General features: G+C 45.1%; 1 protein-coding gene across 1 annotated transcript in view; it reads left to right on the plus strand.

Annotated features, from left to right (window-relative positions):
- Window positions 1-14,424, plus strand: part of LOC142698001 (uncharacterized) — a 33,059-nt gene extending 18,635 nt beyond the window's left edge. The window contains exon 3 of the mRNA XM_075847750.1: window positions 14,344-14,424. Coding sequence (XP_075703865.1) covers window positions 14,344-14,424 — 81 coding nt within the window. The remainder of the gene's footprint in view (window positions 1-14,343) is intronic.
- The last annotated feature ends 2,879 nt before the right edge of the window (window positions 14,425-17,303 follow it).

Raw genomic sequence — 17,303 nt, forward strand, 5'->3', positions numbered from 1 at the left:
TCTTGGTGACGAGTCCCTCTTCTTCCTCCAGTCCGACCTTCTTTCCTGACGCGGCAGCCTGTGATTTGCTGCAGAGGCCGCTGCAGCCTGTGATTGGCTGCAGCGGTCACATGGGCTGTAACGTCATCCAGGAATGTCGGGCCGGATGTCGAGAGGGACGCGTCACCAAGGCAACGGCCGGGAGACCGGACTGGAGGAAGCAGAAAGTTCTCGGTAAGTATGAACATCTTTTTTTTTTACAGGTTACTCTATATTCTGATCGGAATTCACTGTCCAGGGTGCTGAAACAGTTACTGCCGATCAGTTAACTCTTTCAGCTCCCTGGACAGTGACTATTTACTGACGTCGCCTTGCAACGCTGCCGTAATTACGGGTGCACACATGTAGCCACCCGTCATTACGGGGCCTCATGCACACGACCGTAAAAACACCCGTTATTACGGGTCGTAATTACGACCCGAAATAGCGGGCCCATAGACTTCTGTTAGCCACGGGTACCTTCCCGTTTTCTCACGGGAAGGTGCCCGTGCCGTTAAAAAGATAGAACATGTTCTATTTTTTTATTTTACGGGCCGTGCTCCTATACTTTATAATGGGAGCACGGCTCGGAAAAACGACCGGCTGCCCGTGGCCGGCCGTGCCCGGCCGTGCTCATCTCCTGAAATACTCTGTGCTGCCTTAAACTCTGTGGATTTCTAAATGCTGCTGGGGAACCCGATCGATCCACTATACAAGGCTGCGCTATACAAGAAACAGGATCCTGACCTATCCACAGAGTTTAAGGCAGCACAGAGTATTTCAGGAGATGAGCGTGCGGATCTTGTGCGGGGTGGTGACTTGCCAATCATGTGAAGGTGTTATTGAGGACAGGAGTGGAAGAGAGGTAACAGACTGAGAGCTACGTAATGGTAATAGCAGAGTTCACAGCAGCACTGAATCTGCACGCTCCTCTCCTGAAATATTCTGTGCTGCTGTGAACTCTGCTCTTACCATTACGTAGCTCTCAGTCTGTTACTTCTCCTCCACTCCTCTATATCACCTTCACATGATTGGCAAGTCACCACCCCGCACAATATCCGCACGCTCATCTCCTGAAATACTCTGTGCTACCTTAAACTCTGTGGACAGGTCAGGATCCTGTTTCTTTTAAATGCTGCTGGGGAACCCGCACGATCCACTATATAAGGCTGCGCCTCCATCCTCTTCTGCCCCAGTCACTTATTCCCAAGCACTGTAGCACAGCCTTATATAGTGGATTGAGCGGGTTCCCCAGCAGCATTTAAAAGAAACAGTTTAATATTTTTTTTTATGTTGCCCCTCTGCTCCCACCTTCCCACCTGTATCTCTCCCCTTTCCCTCCCCAGACCCCAGTCAAGCGTCATATTCACTCTGGCCCAACTCCCGCCTCGGCCACTTTCCGTTCTCTTAGCCTACTCCTCCGCCTACATCCTGGTATAATAGTTAAAGAAAATTACCTTATGAGATTTAGAGTTAGTTAGTTATATGTCGAAATTTTAATCTAAGGTTTGCACACCATGACGGTCGGTAGTCATGTAGACCGGACGCTTCCATGATTTGAATACGCTGTGACGTGGCACATTGGGTCACGGGAACGTGGTGTAAAGGATTTGCCAGACACAGCTTCTGTGTCGACCTCCGTCGTTAATCAGTCTGCACCTGCTCCTAGGTCTGATAGAGTGACTCGATCTGCTACCACTCAGGCTGGTAGGCTCAGGAGTGGGAGAACCTATCACAGCCTGGCCAGACGGTTCTAGCTCCTGTCCTCGGTCTATTTATACCTTCATTTCCTGCTTGTCTTTGCCTGTGATTCTTTCCTGTTTTCTGGCTCTGTTGCTCCTGCTATTATTATTGACCTTGCTACATTTTGACCCTGGCTTTACTGACTACGCTCCTGCTCTCAGTCATTACATAATCACAGGCCCATATGCCTTTTCTACCCTGGTCCCTGACACAACTATGGACCCCCTTGAGACCCTGGCTCAGCAAAGGCAGGGCCTCTCCCTACAGGTCCAAGCCCTGGCTCAGAGGGGCAACCAGCGTGATGCTACCCTGGTAGTGCCCCCCACCTCACCTCTTGAACCCCACCTCAAGTTGCCTGACCGGTTCTCAGGGGACCGGAAGACTTTTTTCTCCTTTCGGGAGAGTTGTAGGCACTATTTCCGTCTAAGGCCCCACTCCTCAGGTTCTGAGAGCCAGCGAGTGGGTATAATTATGTCCCGGCTCCAGGACGGGCCCCAAGAATGGGCCTTCTCCTTGGCTCCTGACGCCCCTGAACTTTCCTCTGTTGATCTATTTTTTTCTGCTCTCGGGCTCATTTATGACGAGACTGACAAGACAGCCTTTGCCGAGAGTCAGCTGGTGACCTTACGTCAGGGTAAGAGACCCGTTGAGGAGTACTGTTCTGACTTTAGGAAGTGGTGTGTAGCTTCTCGGTGGAATGACCCTGCCTTGAGGTGCCAGTTTAGATTGGGTCTGTCGAACGCACTGTAAGACTTGTTAGTTAGCTATCCCTCTTCAGACTCTCTAGATCAGGTTATGGCTTTAGCGGTACATCTTGACCGACGTCTCAGGGAACGACGACTTGAACGTTTTTGTGCTTTCTCCTCTGGCTCCCCTATGATGGCTCCCGAGGTTCCGTTGCTTCGTTCTTCCACGGAAAACTCGGATTAACGAATGCAACTCGGGGCCTCCGTGTCTCCCCAACAACGTAGAGAGCTCGGCAGGAAGAATGGTCTCTGCTTCTACTGTGGGGATGACAAGCATCAAGTGAACAACTGTCCTAGGCGTAAGAATAAGCAGTCGGAAGAACTTCCGCGCCCAAATGACCATCGGGGAGGTCACTTGGGCGCACACGTATTTCCCGTAAATATGAAACCTAATAAGATCTTGCTTCCCATTCAGGTCTCTTTTGAGGGTAGGTCTGCTACCGGCAGTGCCTTCGTGGATTCAGGGTCTTCTGCTAATATTATGTCTGTGGAATTGGCTATGTCTCTTGCTATGCCTGTAAAGGATCTGCCAGGCACAATTTCTGTGTATACGCCCATAGGTAATCAGTCTGCACCTGAGTCTATGTCTCTGAGACTGACTCCATCTTCCACCTCTCAGGATGGCAGGCTTAGGAGCGGGAGAGCCTATTGCAGCCTGGCCAGACAGAGCTAGCTCCCGCCCTCTGTCTATTTATACCTGCCTTTCCTGTTCCTCCTTTGCTTGTGATTCTTCTCGTGTGGTTTCCTGGCCCAGCTACAGCTTCTAACTATTTGATCCTGCTCCATACTGACCCTGGCTTACTGACTACTCTCCTGCTCTGCGTTTGGTACCTCGTTCCCTCCTGGTTTGACTCGGCTCGTTCACCACTCTTGTTGCTCACGGTGTTGCCGTGGGCAACTGCCCCATTTCCCTTAGCTTTATGTACCCTTGTCTGTTTGTCTCGTGCACTTACTGAGCGTAGGGACCGCCGCCCAGTTGTACCCCGTCGCCTAGGGCGGGTCGTTGCAAGTAGGCAGGGACAGAGTGGCGGGTAGATTAGGGCTCACTTGTCCGTTTATCTACCCCCATCATTACAATGCCATTGATTGATTTGCCTAAACCTGTCCTTGTAGTGGGTATCGACTCCACTCCACTTGCTAATGGTTATTTTACGCAGCATACCCCTGTTTTTGAACTCATTGTTGGCTCCATGCATTTGGAGCAGTGCTCTATACTGGTGATGCAGGGATTATTGTCCGATTTGGTTATTGACCTTCCCTGGTTGCAGATGCATAATCCCACGTTTTATCTGGAATATTGGGGATCTTACCAAATGGGGTAATGAATGCATGACGTCATGTTTTTCTGTTAATTTTATTTCTCTCCTTGAGGAGGTGAACACTCTACCTGAGTTTATTCAGGACTTCACTGATGTTTTTTCTAAAAAGGCCTCCGAAGTGTTACCTCCTCATAGAGAATATGATTGCGCAATAGATTTGGTACCAGGAGCTAAGCTCCCTAAGGGTAGGATATTTAATCTCTCTTGTCCCGAACGTGAAGCCATGAGAGAGTATATCCAGGAATGCCTGGCCAAGGATTACATTCGCCCCTCTACTTCTCCGGTAGGTGCTGGCTTCTTCTTCGTAGGGAAGAAGGATGGTGCTCTTAAGCCATGCATCGATTACCGAAACATTAATAAGGTCACTGTAAGGAACAAGTATCCCCTTCCTTTGATTCCTGATCTCTTCAATCAGGTTCAGGGGGCCCAATGATTCTCTAAGTTTGATCTTCGGGGGGCTTATAACCTTATCCGCATCAGAGAGGGGAATGAGTGGAAGACTGCGTTTAACACGCCCGAAGTTCATTTTGAATACCTCGTCATGCCCTTTGGGTTGTGTAATGCTCCCGCGGTCTTCAAGAATTTCATAAATGAGATTTTAAGAGACTACCTGGGGGTATTTCTTGTAGTGTACCTTGATGACATTCTTGTGTTTTCCAAGGACTGGTCCTCCCACATTGAGCATGTCAGGATGGTGCTCCAGGCCCTTGGAAAACAAACTGTTTGCTAAAACCGAAAAATGTGTGTTTGGGGTGCAGGAGATACCATTTTTGGGTCAAATCCTCACTCCTCATGAAATCCGCATGGACCCTGCCAAGGTTCAGGCTGTGGCTGAATGGGTCCAACCTGCCTCCCTGAAGGTGTTACAGTGCTTCCTGGGGTTTGATAATTATTACAGGAGATTTATTGCTAACTTCTCGGTTATCGCTAAACCTCTACGGATCTTACTCGCAAAGGTGCTGATCTCCTCCACTGGCCTCCGGAGGCGGTCCAGGCTTTTGAGGTCCTTAAGAAGTGCTTTATCTCGGCCCCAGTGCTGATTCAGCCTAAACGAATGGAGCCATTCATTGTGGAGGTTGACGCCTCCGAGGTGGGAGTGGGTGCTGTCCTGTCCCAGGGTACCAGGTCCCTCACCCATCTCCGTCCCTGTGCCTACTTCTCCAGGAAGTTCTCGCCCACTGAAAGTAACTATGACATTGGAAACCGCAAACTCTTAGCCATTAAATAGGCATCTGAAGAGTGGCGCCACTTCCTGGAGGGGGCTAGGCACCAGGTAACGGTCCTTACAACCACAAAAATCTGGTTTTCCTAGAATCTGCCTTGAGGCTAAACCCGAGACAAGCTCGATGGGCGTTGCTTTTTACTAGATTCAACTTTTTGGTCACCTATAGGGCTGGGTCTAAAAATATTAAAGATGATGGACTGTCGCGTAGTTTCATGGCCAGCCCTCCTTCGGATGAAGATCATGCTTGTGTTTTGCCCCCAGGTATAATCATTTCCTCTGTTGATTCTGACTTAGTCTCCAAAATTTCGGCTGATCAAGGTTCAGCTCCCAGGAACCTTCCTGAGAACAAGCTGTTTGTTCCCCTGCAATTCTGGCTAAGGGTACTCAGGGAAAATCATGACTCTGCACTATCTGGGCATCCAGGCATCCTGGGTACCAATCACCTCATTGCCAGAAACTGTTGGTGGCCTGGGTTGCCTAAAGACGTTAAGGCTTGTGAAATTTGTGCTAGGTCCAAGACTCCCAGGTTCCGACCAGCGGGCTTACTATGTTATTTGCCCATTCCCCAGAGAACTTGGACCCATATCTCCATGGATTTTAGCACCGATCTGCCTCCATCTCAAGGCAAGTCGGTGGTGTGGGTTGTAGTAGACCGCTTCAGTAAGATGTGCCACTTTGTACAATTTGTTTCATTGTTTTGGAGAGCTTTCTGTAAAAAGTTGGAGATTGATCTGTCCTTCTCCTCGGCCTTCCATCCTGAAACTAATGGCCAAACCGAGAGGTCTAATCAGTCTCTAGAACTATATTTAAGGTGTTTTTTCTCTGACTGTAAATATGATTGGGTCTCCTTAATTTACCTCACCGAATTTTCACTTAATAAACGGGTCAGTAACTCGTCAGGGGTCTCCCCCTTTTTCTGTTATTTTGGGTTTAATTCACGGTTTCTCCTCTGTTTCACCTGGTGGTTCCAATAATCCCTAGTTAGATGTCATTCATCGGGAACTGTGCACAGTCTTGGCCCAGGTTCAGAAGAACCTAGAGGCGTCCCAGAGCATTCAAAAGACACAGGCAGATAGAAGACGTTCTGCTAACCCCTTGTTTGTGGTCGGGGATCTATTGTGGCTGTCTTCCAAAAATTTGCGCCCTAATGTTCCGTCTAATAAATGTGCTCCCCGGTATATAGGGCCGTACAAGGTCATTGAGGTCCTTATCCCTGTCTCCTTCCGACTGGAGTTACCCCACGTCTTTTCGAATACACAACGTGTTTCATGCCTCCCTCCTGAAACGCTGCTCCCCGTCCTTGGCTACCTCGAGGAAACCTCCAGTTCCTGTTCTCACCCCTGAAGGGGTAGAATTCGAGGTGGCCAAGATTGTGGACAGCAGTATGGTCCAAGGCTCCCTCCAGTACCTGGTCTATTGGAGAGGATACGGGCCTGAGGAGAGGACTTGGGTACCCGCCCGGGATGTTCACACTGGGGTATTTCTCAGGAGGTTCCATCTTCGGTTCCCCAATAAGCCAGGTCCACCTAGAAAGGGTCCAGTGGCCCCTCATAAAAGGGGGGGTACTGTAAAGGATCTGCCAGACACAGCTTCTGTGTCGACGCCCGTGGTTAATCAGTCTGCACCTGCTCCTTGGTCTGATAGAGTGAGTCGATCTGCTACCACTCAGGCAGGTAGGCTCAGGAGTAGGAGAATCTATCACAGCCTGGCCAGACGGTTCTAGCTCCCGCCCTCGTTCTATTTATACCTTCATTTCCTGCTTGTCTTTGCCTGTGATTTTTTCCTCTTTCCTGGCTCTGCTGCTCCTGCTATTATTATTGACCTTCCTTCATTTTGACCCTGGCTTTACTGACTATGCTCCTGCTCTGCGTTTGGTACCTCGTACATTCCTGGTTTGACTCGGCTCGTTCACTACACGTATTGCTCACCGTGGTGCTGTGGGCAACTGCCCCATTTCCCTTAGCTTCTGTGTACCCTTGTCTGTTTGTCTGTCGTGCACGTATTGAGCATAGGGACCATCGCCCACTTGTACGCCGTCACCTAGGACAGGCGGTGCAAGTAGGCAGGGACTGAGTTTCGGGTAGATTAGGGCTCACCTGTCTGTCTCCCTACCCCGTCATTACACGTGGTATCTAGGTTACATCAACACTTTCATGACGTATCTTGTGGTTCACGCTTGGGCATTGGAGATGAAGAAGACGGGAAGAAGTCATCATGGCGTTCTGGGCCGGATGAAGAAGAAAAAAGAACGTGAACGTCTCCAATCTAAGAAGATGTCACCAGTGAGTCACTGAATTTCACTTATATGTTCTGCAGAATGAATGTGTAGGACTGATATCTGTCACAATATGGTGGGAATATTGGTCTGTGTTTTAGAACACATGTTTTTAGTACACAATTAAGAGTGTTCAAATTATTTCTATATAGTTAAAGGGTAGACCCCCAAGAATTATTTCCTTTGGTGGGTCCAAGGTACCTCAGTCAGACACTGAGTGTACAGATCCTTGCATTAAAATATTGTATTACTGTCTGTAGCCTTAGAGGAGAATTTATTAACCTTGCTAAGCCACTAATCTGGCATAGAAAAGTCCCAAAAGTGCGGGAAAGTTTTTGGGCAGTTTATGCTGCGCTTGGCACATTTTGAAAAGTGTGTGGCGCTTTGCGGAAAGGGCAGACAATTTTACTATCATTTATGCCAGTAACGGGCGTAATGTAAAGCAGAAATCAATGCCAGCTCCGAGCTAGTGTACAATTTTACATTGAGTGTGTAACAAAAGGCCTAAGCCAGACCCTGTATCTCCCCCACTAATCAGACTGTCTTGTGCCACAAGACATGTGTTTTGCTCACCCCCCTAAAAAAAAAAAAAAAGATATATATATCTGAGACAGCGTATCTATAAGGGTAAATTCACACGCTGTGTTTTCAGGTGTATTTCGAAGCGTAAACTCCTTAAAATACGCCTGAAAAATCGGTAGACCAATGCCTACAAATATCTGCCTATTGTATTTTAAAACGGCACCTAAAAAGAAGGCGCATGTCACTTCTGGAACCGTTTTTGGAGATGTTTTTCATTGTGTCAATGGAAAAACAGCTCCAAAAACATCTAGAACTAAACACCTCAAAAAACGTTTCCAGCTTCAAAAACGGCTGTAAATCAAAGGCTGTGATCTCTGAAAACAGCTCTGTGGTTTTCAGCCATTTTTGACTTTGCGTGTGAACCCTAAGACTATGTCACCTTATAGCTCTGCTACTTGATAGGAGACAGCGGCTCAGCAGACAGTATCACATATAATATGCTTAGATACAATGGCTTAGCAGACAGTATCACACATGCTAGGCCCAATTAGAAGGTTAATTGGGAAAAAATTTCTTATAGTGTTTTTCGATAAAGGTCACTTGAACTGGTATCATTTAAACAGTTAACCGATGAATGGCGCTGTTTATGTGGAATTTACCCTGCGGCCTAATGTACCATATAATGTATTTTAAAAAAATGTAAAAAAACCTACATTTTGTGGGCTGAATTGAAAAAAAACCTGTAATTCCGCCATTTCTGTTTTGATTTTACAGTGTTCATCGGGCGGCATGAATTGCATGATAACTTGATTCTGCGGGTTGTTACGATTATGGCGATACCAAATTTATATAGTTTTATTTTTTACAAAATAATTTGTTTTTGTGACGCTGCATTCGAAGATGAACTGCATAGTTTTTCAATGCAACAGCACTTCATAGGGCGGGAAGGGGTTAAAACCCACTCTCTGAAGCCCCCCTTCAAGATACATTTCAACTAATCTGGTCCCCATGGCAGAAATCTGTCTTTCCATCTGGCACCTCCAGCAGACTCCTTTCAGTCTAGTTTGATTTCTTTTACCTCAGAGTTCCTCTTTTTCCCTTTTTTTAATTCTTTCCCTCTCCCCTTCTTCTCCTTCTCCCCCAACTTTTTTTGAACTATTTCTAACAGGGGCTGTGCAGGATTAGAAAAATATGGCTGCTTTCTTCCAAAAACAGCACCACACCTATCCACAGGTTGTATCTGGTATTGCAGGTTTGCTCCATTGAAGTGAATGGTAATGAGCTGTAGTACCACACACAACCTATGGACAGGTGTGGTGCTGGTTTTTGGAGAAAGCAGACAAGTTATCTTATCCTGGACAACCCTTTGTCATGGATTGTTCTTGTGCGGAGATGCTCCCTGCATTATCCCTTTTCCTTTATGGCCGCTGATATGTTCTATTCAGCTTTATGGCCTCTGTGGTAAGTACACTGCCAGTCAGTAAAGGGTTAACACTTCAGACCACTGTGGGTGACGTCACAATGTATGAGTTGTGCAGTGGTAATAAATTCCTGTAGTAATGATGATGAATGCGCTGATGTCATAAATACAAATGTTTATGACATAAAGAAGATTCCATATTAGAAGGTTTTACTGCCACATTCAGCGCCATATTGGATGGGACTGAGGACCTTGAGCTTGACTTCCCCACCAATGCCAACCTGATGTAATTTGTAGGTTCTAGCAGGGAAACCCTTCACCCCAGACCACTTCTTCATCACAGTGATGCCATCCTCTTCATACGGGTTGTCTGTAATAGAGGGGGGTTTCCAGCAGGAGATCCCCCTCTATTAGCCAGAGCGGAGACAGGTGCTACAAGGAGGCATCTGGAGGACCCGTCTCATACGTGGACCACCCATTCATTTTAATGGGTGCCCAGGAAGAGAGACATCCGCCTAGCCAACCAGATCAGCCGATTTATGTGTTTTATGTCGTTCGCTCATTGTATTGTCTTTCCTTGAAAATCTGAGAAAACGTACAAATTCTGTTACAAATGATATTTTGGCACCTTCTAAACCCAGAGGAAGGGCAATCCTCCAGCCATGGTTTCCCTAGAGGTTTCCCCCACAGGGGGTTTTTCCTTTCCTGCGTGCTGGAGGGTGACTCTTCGTGAGTCGGAGGTTTGCCATTTTGGGTTTGGTCATATAATATAATAAAAGTTTTGACCATTTAACACCCAATTATAATGTTTTGTGTCTTTATTTTGCATTCTTTGGTTTGGTGATTGGGATTCTGGGTCTATCACATATCACAAAATCATAAGGCCGGACATCTACTTCCCACACTGACATAGAATGGAGACAACAAGCGTTGCTGCACAATTAAGTGTACACATCCTTACATTAAGATATTGTATTACGGTCTGTAGCCTTTGGGGGGAATATATTAACCTTTCTACAACAGTTTACTAGCGTAGAAAAATCACAAAATGTGCAAATGTTGAAATATTTGTGGGCAAAAAATGGGCGGGGCTTAGCAGAAATGGCCAACAATTTTACTATAATTTACGCCAGTAACTGATGTAAATTATAGCAGAAATCTATATGTATAATGCGGCCCAGATTTATCTCTGGGGGGCGTAACAAGGCAAACGTCCATGCCTGACCCATACCTCCCCCCAATCAGACTGTATGCCCCCCCCAATCAGCCAATAAAATACATTTTAAAAATGTACTTTAAATGTACAGCGGGCCGCAGCACGTAGAAAGTACTGATGACAGGCCGCGTTGCAGCTAAAAGATGCGACACATTTATTAAGAGTCGTTCGCATGTTAATAAATGTGTTGCATCTTACTCCAGCAAACTGTTTAATAGGACTGGTGTATGAAACGGCAGTATTAAAGGGAATGTGTCGCTAGAAATTATTATTTTTCAGTTAAACAGTTAGTATATAAATAAAAAAAGAACAAAAGGAGATAAAGGAGCTAGACAGCCAATAATAATAAAATATCTTTAATTGACACATAAATACACAAAATATTAAAATTACAAATGGACAAAAGGACTCTGTAGTTCCAAAACAGCACAACAGGAGAAACTCCCAGAAATAATCCAGGGCAAGATAATCAGACAATTAGGTCCAGAGTATGAGACAAAGTGTCTAATGGTACAGGTGAATGTTTATATCCTATTACAAGTACAACCTTCACATACAAAGGACAGGATAAAGAGTGGAAATGAATCACCTGAAAAGACAGGTCCACAGACTGAATAGTCAGTCACCACCCGTTTATTTAAAGAAAAATTGTCTTACCCATAGTAAATGGACCGGGAGAATCAATCAAATGTGCTGTATAACCCAAACGCGTGTTTCGCAGTCTGCTTCCTCAAGGGGTATGATGTATCAGAGAATGGGACAGCAATATATATGGTAACCAACAGGTATTCATCACTGGTTCAATTACCACCCTCCAATGAGCAGCGGCACACATTCCCTGCCGAAAACCGGAAGTGAGGCATGCCCCACTTCCAGCCCCCGGCGCCATAACCAATTATTATTTTTTATTTTTCAGTTAAACAGTTAGTATATAAATGATTACACATTTTTTTTTTTTATTTTTTTTTTCACAAGTCAGGAAATATTATAAATTAGATTCTAATTTATAACATTTCCATGTGCTGGTCACTAGAGGGAGCAATTCCCAAAATTGCAGCATTGGCATGTGGTAAAGCAACCTCATTGCCTTATGCTGCACACACCAGTAAACATACCTACCAACTTTCAAGTATCTAATCTAAGTAATCTCCGCCCACACATACCCGGTTCAGCCCACTCAGTATTATGTTCCCATAGGACCCCCCACACAGTATAATGACAAAGCTGCCCCCATACAGTTTAATGCCCCCCTAGCTACCCCTAGTACCAGTGCATACATATAAAGCGCCAGTGCCCATATAGATATACAGTGAAGGAAATAAGTATTTGATCCCTTGCTGATTTTGTAAGTTTGCCCACTGTCAAAGTCATGAACAGTCTAGAAGTTTTAGGCTAGGTTAATTTTACCAGTGAGAGATAGATTATATAAAAAAAAAAAAAAAACAGAAAATCACATAGTCAAAATTATATATATTTATTTGCATTGTGCACAGAGAAATAAGTATGTGACCCCCGACCAACCATTAAGAGTTCAGCCTCCTCCAGAGCAGTTACACGCTCCAAATCAACTTGGTGCCTCCATTAAAGACAGCTCTTACATGGTCACCTGTATAAAAGACTCCTGTCCACAGACTCAATGAATCAGTCTGACTCTAACCTCTACAACATGGGCAAGACCAAAGCGCTTTCTAAGGATGTCAGGGACAAGATCATAGACCTGCACAAGGCTGGAATGGGCTACAAAACCATAAGTAAGACGCTGGGTGAGAAGGAGACAACTGTTGGTGCAATAGTAAGAAAATGGAAGACATACAAAATGACTGTCAATCGACATCGATCTGGGGCTCCATGCAAAATCTCACCTCGTGGGGTATCCTTGATCCTGAGGAAGGTGAGAGCTCAGCCGAAAACTACACGGGGGGAACTTGTTAATGATCTCAAGGCAGCTGGGACCACAGTCACCAAGAAAACCATTGGTAACACATTACGCCGTAATGGATTAAAATCCTGCAGTGCCCGCAAGGTCCCCCTGCTCAAGAAGGCACATGTACAGGCCCGTCTGAAGTTTGCAAATGAACATCTGGATGATTCTGAGAGTGATTGGAAGAAGGTGCTGTGGTCAGATGAGACTAAAATTGAGCTCTTTGGCATTAACTCAACTCGCTGTGTTTGGAGGAAGAGAAATGCTGCCTATGACCCAAAGAACAACGTCCACACTGTCAAGCATGGAGGTGGAAACATTATGTTTTGGGGGTGTTTCTCTGCTAAGGGCACAGGACTACTTCACCGCGTCAATGGGAGAATGGATGGAGCCATGTACCGTCAAATCCTGAGTGACAACCTCCTTCCCTCCACCAGGACATTAAAAATGGCTCGTGGCTGGGTCTTCCAGCACGACAATGACCTGAAACATAAAGCCAAGGCAACAAAGGAGTGGCTCAAAAAGAAGCACATTAAGGTCATGGAGTGGCCTAGCCAGTCTCCAGACCTTAATCCCATCGAAAATTTATGGAGGGAGCTGAAGATCCGAGTTGCCAAACTACAGCCTCGAAATCTTAATGATTTACAGATGATCTGCAAAGAGGAGTGGGCCAAAATTCCATCTAACATGTGTGCAAACCTCATCATCAACTACAAAAAACGTCTGACTGCTGTGCTTGCCAACAAGGGTTTTGCCACCAAGTATTAAAGAGGCTCTGTCACCAGATTTTGCAACCCCTATCTGCTATTGCATGTGATCGGCGCTGCAATGTAGATTACAGTAACGTTTTTATTTTAAAAAAACGAGCATTTTTGGCCAAGTTATGACCATTTTTGTATTTATGCAAATGAGGCTTGCAAAATTCCTAGTGGGCGTGTTTAAAGTAAAAGTGCAAGTGGGCGTGTATTATGTGCGTACATCGGGGCGTTTTTACTACTTTTACTAGCTGGGCGTTCTGACGAGAAGTATCATCCACTTCTCTTCAAAATGCCCAGCTTCTGTTAGTGCAGACACAGCTCGTCCCGGGGCGTGGCGTGGACCTGCATGAGGACGGACGTGTGACCGGGAGCTCCGAGGCTAAGAAGCTCAAACCGGCTTAAATAAACCTACCCGACCAAAAAAATAGAAGTTCTCCCGGTAGCTGAACTTGCCCTGTGCTTGGTGGGCGACGTGAAGAAAGGAGGTCGGCTAAGAAATGGAATAGGTTCGGCTCTGAAATTGGAACATCGTGGAGGAGGAGAGACACGAGGCACGGCTTCCCGGGCTCAGGCGCCTCTACAATCACTTCGTGTAACAACACCGCAGCGGCTCAGCAGCAGCTCAGCAGTCGCAGTCTGCCGGATTCCGGGAGAGCAGCGAGGGATCTGTGGACTAAGGTGAGGAGGGGAGTCATCGCAGCTTACGGAGGGTCAGTGGCATTAAAGGAGAGAGGTGGAACGGCGAGGAGTGGCCTAGAGGGGAGGAATCGCCATCTTGCTAGTCCTGGTCTCTGGAGGTATGTGACAGGGCTTTGCACACACTTAAAGGGAGGTTGAGCACAATCACAGACTTCCATAAGCTCTCCTCCATATTGATTCATTTCCACCGCAATACAGAGAGTATAGAAGGAAAAGAGGAGAGCCTACAATTGGCAGGAACAGTCGCCATTTCCCCTTTCCCTCCCCTCTGGCTACAAGACGGTACATAGCACGGTACAAGGCCATAACTACAGTAGCTGGCAGAGATAAATAAAATCACAGATACCTACCTTGGAATTTTATTATTATTTATTTGCTTACCTTGTGCATCATACTTCACAATGGGGGGCACTACAAAGAAGAAAGACCAAAAATCTGAACTTACTAAACTCACAGAGTTTTTCGCCACCTCTCCCTCTAGACAGGCTGGAGCAAAGAGACGTCTGTCACTCCCTCCTTCGTCTCCTGCATCTTCCTCCTGAGCAGATTCATTAAACAATGATATGGGGGATGATTCCGATCTACACCCAGTTTCGGAAACTACAATCAAAAAATTACTGAATTCCTTGAGAGACTCTCTACAGTCCGATTTCAAAAGCATTGTTGGGGAGCTGAAAACTGATATTCTGGCTATAGCGTCGCGCACGGATCATATTGAACATAAATTTGAAACCTTTGCTAAATCGCATAATTTGTTAATTGATGCAAACTCAACGCTAGAGGAGGAGGTTCAGAGGTTATCAAACAAAGTGTTAGACCTTGAGGACAGATCGCGCAGGAACAATGTAAGAATCAGGGGTATCCCGGAATCAGTGACACCGGACCAACTTTCTCCATATCTAACAGAACTCCTGAATGCGGTACTACCTCAAAAATCCACCTTGGATATGATTATAGACAGGATCCATAGAATTCCTAAACCGCGGCATATTGCGCCACATCTCCCGAGAGACTCTATTGCTAGGATCCACTTTTATCATATTAAAGAGGAGTTCCTCCGGGCTTTGAAAAGCTCTCCAGAATTACCGGAACGCTTTAAAGATATTGCGATTTACCCAGACTTGTCAGCAGCTACTATGTTACGACGCAGAGAGTATATGCCTCTAACAAATATCTTGAGAGATAAAGGAGTACTTTACAAATGGGGATTTCCGGTGAAGCTTATTGTCTCCAGGAACGGTAGTGTACACGTGTGCAATTCCCCTGAAGCAGCGAAGGAATTGCTTCAGGAATGGGGACTTATTACCTCACCGTCTCAAAGCCCTCGACGCCGGGAAGAGATACGTCCAGAGGTGATCACCCCATTGTGGTCAGAAAAAATAAGCAGATCCAGGAAGAAAACGGGAGACTGATATATATGTATAAGAATATTGTGCTACATATATAAATGCTTCAAATGTCTTAGTCATTCTGGGAGGTAGATTGGGGAGGTAGTTCATGGATACTTTGGGAAAGGCAGGTCCTACTGACGTTGCCTCCTTTTCTTCCCTGAAAGAGGGAAATAGCATGTTGTTGGGTTATTCAAGCAATCCGTTGATTTGGAAAGCGGTTTGCTGTTATGATAAAGTTCGCTTTGTTTTAAGGTTAATTTATGACCTCCCCCCTGTTAGGAATAATGCTACACGAAAGATGATTCTACGAAGTCAAGATGGGTCTTAAATTTGTATCGCTCAATGTAAACGGTTTGAATTCACCTTATAAACGGTCTATGTTGTGGAAGGAAGCTAACAAATCTGGGTGTGATGTATTATGCATTCAAGAATCACATTTACGTACAAAAGATGCCCATCTTCTTAAACATCCAAAATTTTCAAATATTATTTCAGCTACTACCAATGTGAAAAAAAGCAGGAGTTACTATTGCACTCAATAACTCAGTATTGTTCGAAAAAATTCTGTCTTTAATAGACCCTCATGGTAGATATATAATTCTGGTCTGCAAATTGGATTCAGTTCTGTACACTATTGTCTCTCTATATGCACCTAATAAACGGCAAATTCCGTTTATCACTAAAATTCTTACTAAAGCTAAAAAGATGCAGCAAGGGGGCTTGCTGATTTGTGGAGACTTTAATACGGTTATGTATAACAGATTGGATAGATCTAATCCAGGAAGGGGCAGAGGTTTAGACATAGAATCTTTGATAGCAGGGGAATATTTACATGATGTATGGCGTTATCAACACGCATCTGAAAGAGATTTCACATTTTTCTCTGCACCTCATATAGCATATTCCAGGATAGATTTTTTTTTGGGTTGACAGAGAGATCCTCTTAAATTCTGAGAGTTCGGAAATTGGGGTTAGTACATGGTTGGATCACGCCCCCATATCCTTAATTTTGAAGGCAAAATATAGTTTACCTCCAAGAGCCCCTTGGAAATTAAATACGTTTCTTTTGAAGTCTCAGCCCATTCAAGACTCCATACGAGCAGCTTTAGAGGAATTATTTTAAATAAATTCCCCATCGGCTACTCCAGAAATGGTGTGGTGCTCCCACAAAGCTTTCGTGAGGGGTCTTTTCATTCAACAGGCGGCTAGGGCAAAGCGAATTAGGAACAAAGAAATGGATGAGTTATTGTTGGCAATTAAAGTTAAGGAATCCTTAATGAAATCAACTCCTACGTGGGCTACAGGGGAGATTCTCAGAGAGCTGCGGGATAAACTACAGGTTTTGAACTTAGTCAAATATGATAAAAATTTGAAACGTCTTAAATTGAACTTTTACATACAAGCTGATAGGCCAGGCAAACTCTTAGCGAAAAGGGTGAAAGTTCAAACAGCTAGGTCTAAAATACAATATTTATCTCGACCAAAGGTGTATGAACCCCAAAAGATTGCAGATTCCTTTGCAGATTATTATAGCCAATTATACAACCTGAAGGGAGACTCCTCTCTAACCCACGCTTCTTCAGATCGAATGAAAGAGTTTTTATCTGAAATAAAGCTCCCACAACTATCTGAGTCTCAATTAACTAGCTTAAATGCTCCAATTTCAGAGATCGAATTACGAAAAACAATGAAGGGTTTAAAACTAAACAAAGCTCCGGGACCAGACGGGCTCCCAAATGAGTATTTTAAAATATTTGAAGAAGTACTTATTCCATTTATGACGAATACATATAATGAGCTAGTAGCCAAACAATCTCCTCCATCGGAAATGTTACAGGCGATCCTGATAACTCTCCCTAAACCTGGTAAATCGGCTGATAGACCAGAGAATTTTCGTCCGATCTCGCTACTAAATAGTGATATTAAAATCTTCTCAAAATGATTAGCAATGCGAATAAATGAGTGCCTACCTTCCTTGATTTCACTGGATCAAGTGGGATTTGTGAAAGGTCGTCAGGCCAGAGATGGCACCAGAAGAATGTTAGATTTG

This window comes from Rhinoderma darwinii (genome assembly GCF_050947455.1).
Source record: "Rhinoderma darwinii isolate aRhiDar2 chromosome 11 unlocalized genomic scaffold, aRhiDar2.hap1 SUPER_11_unloc_13, whole genome shotgun sequence".
Classification (NCBI taxonomy): Eukaryota; Metazoa; Chordata; class Amphibia; order Anura; family Rhinodermatidae; genus Rhinoderma; species Rhinoderma darwinii.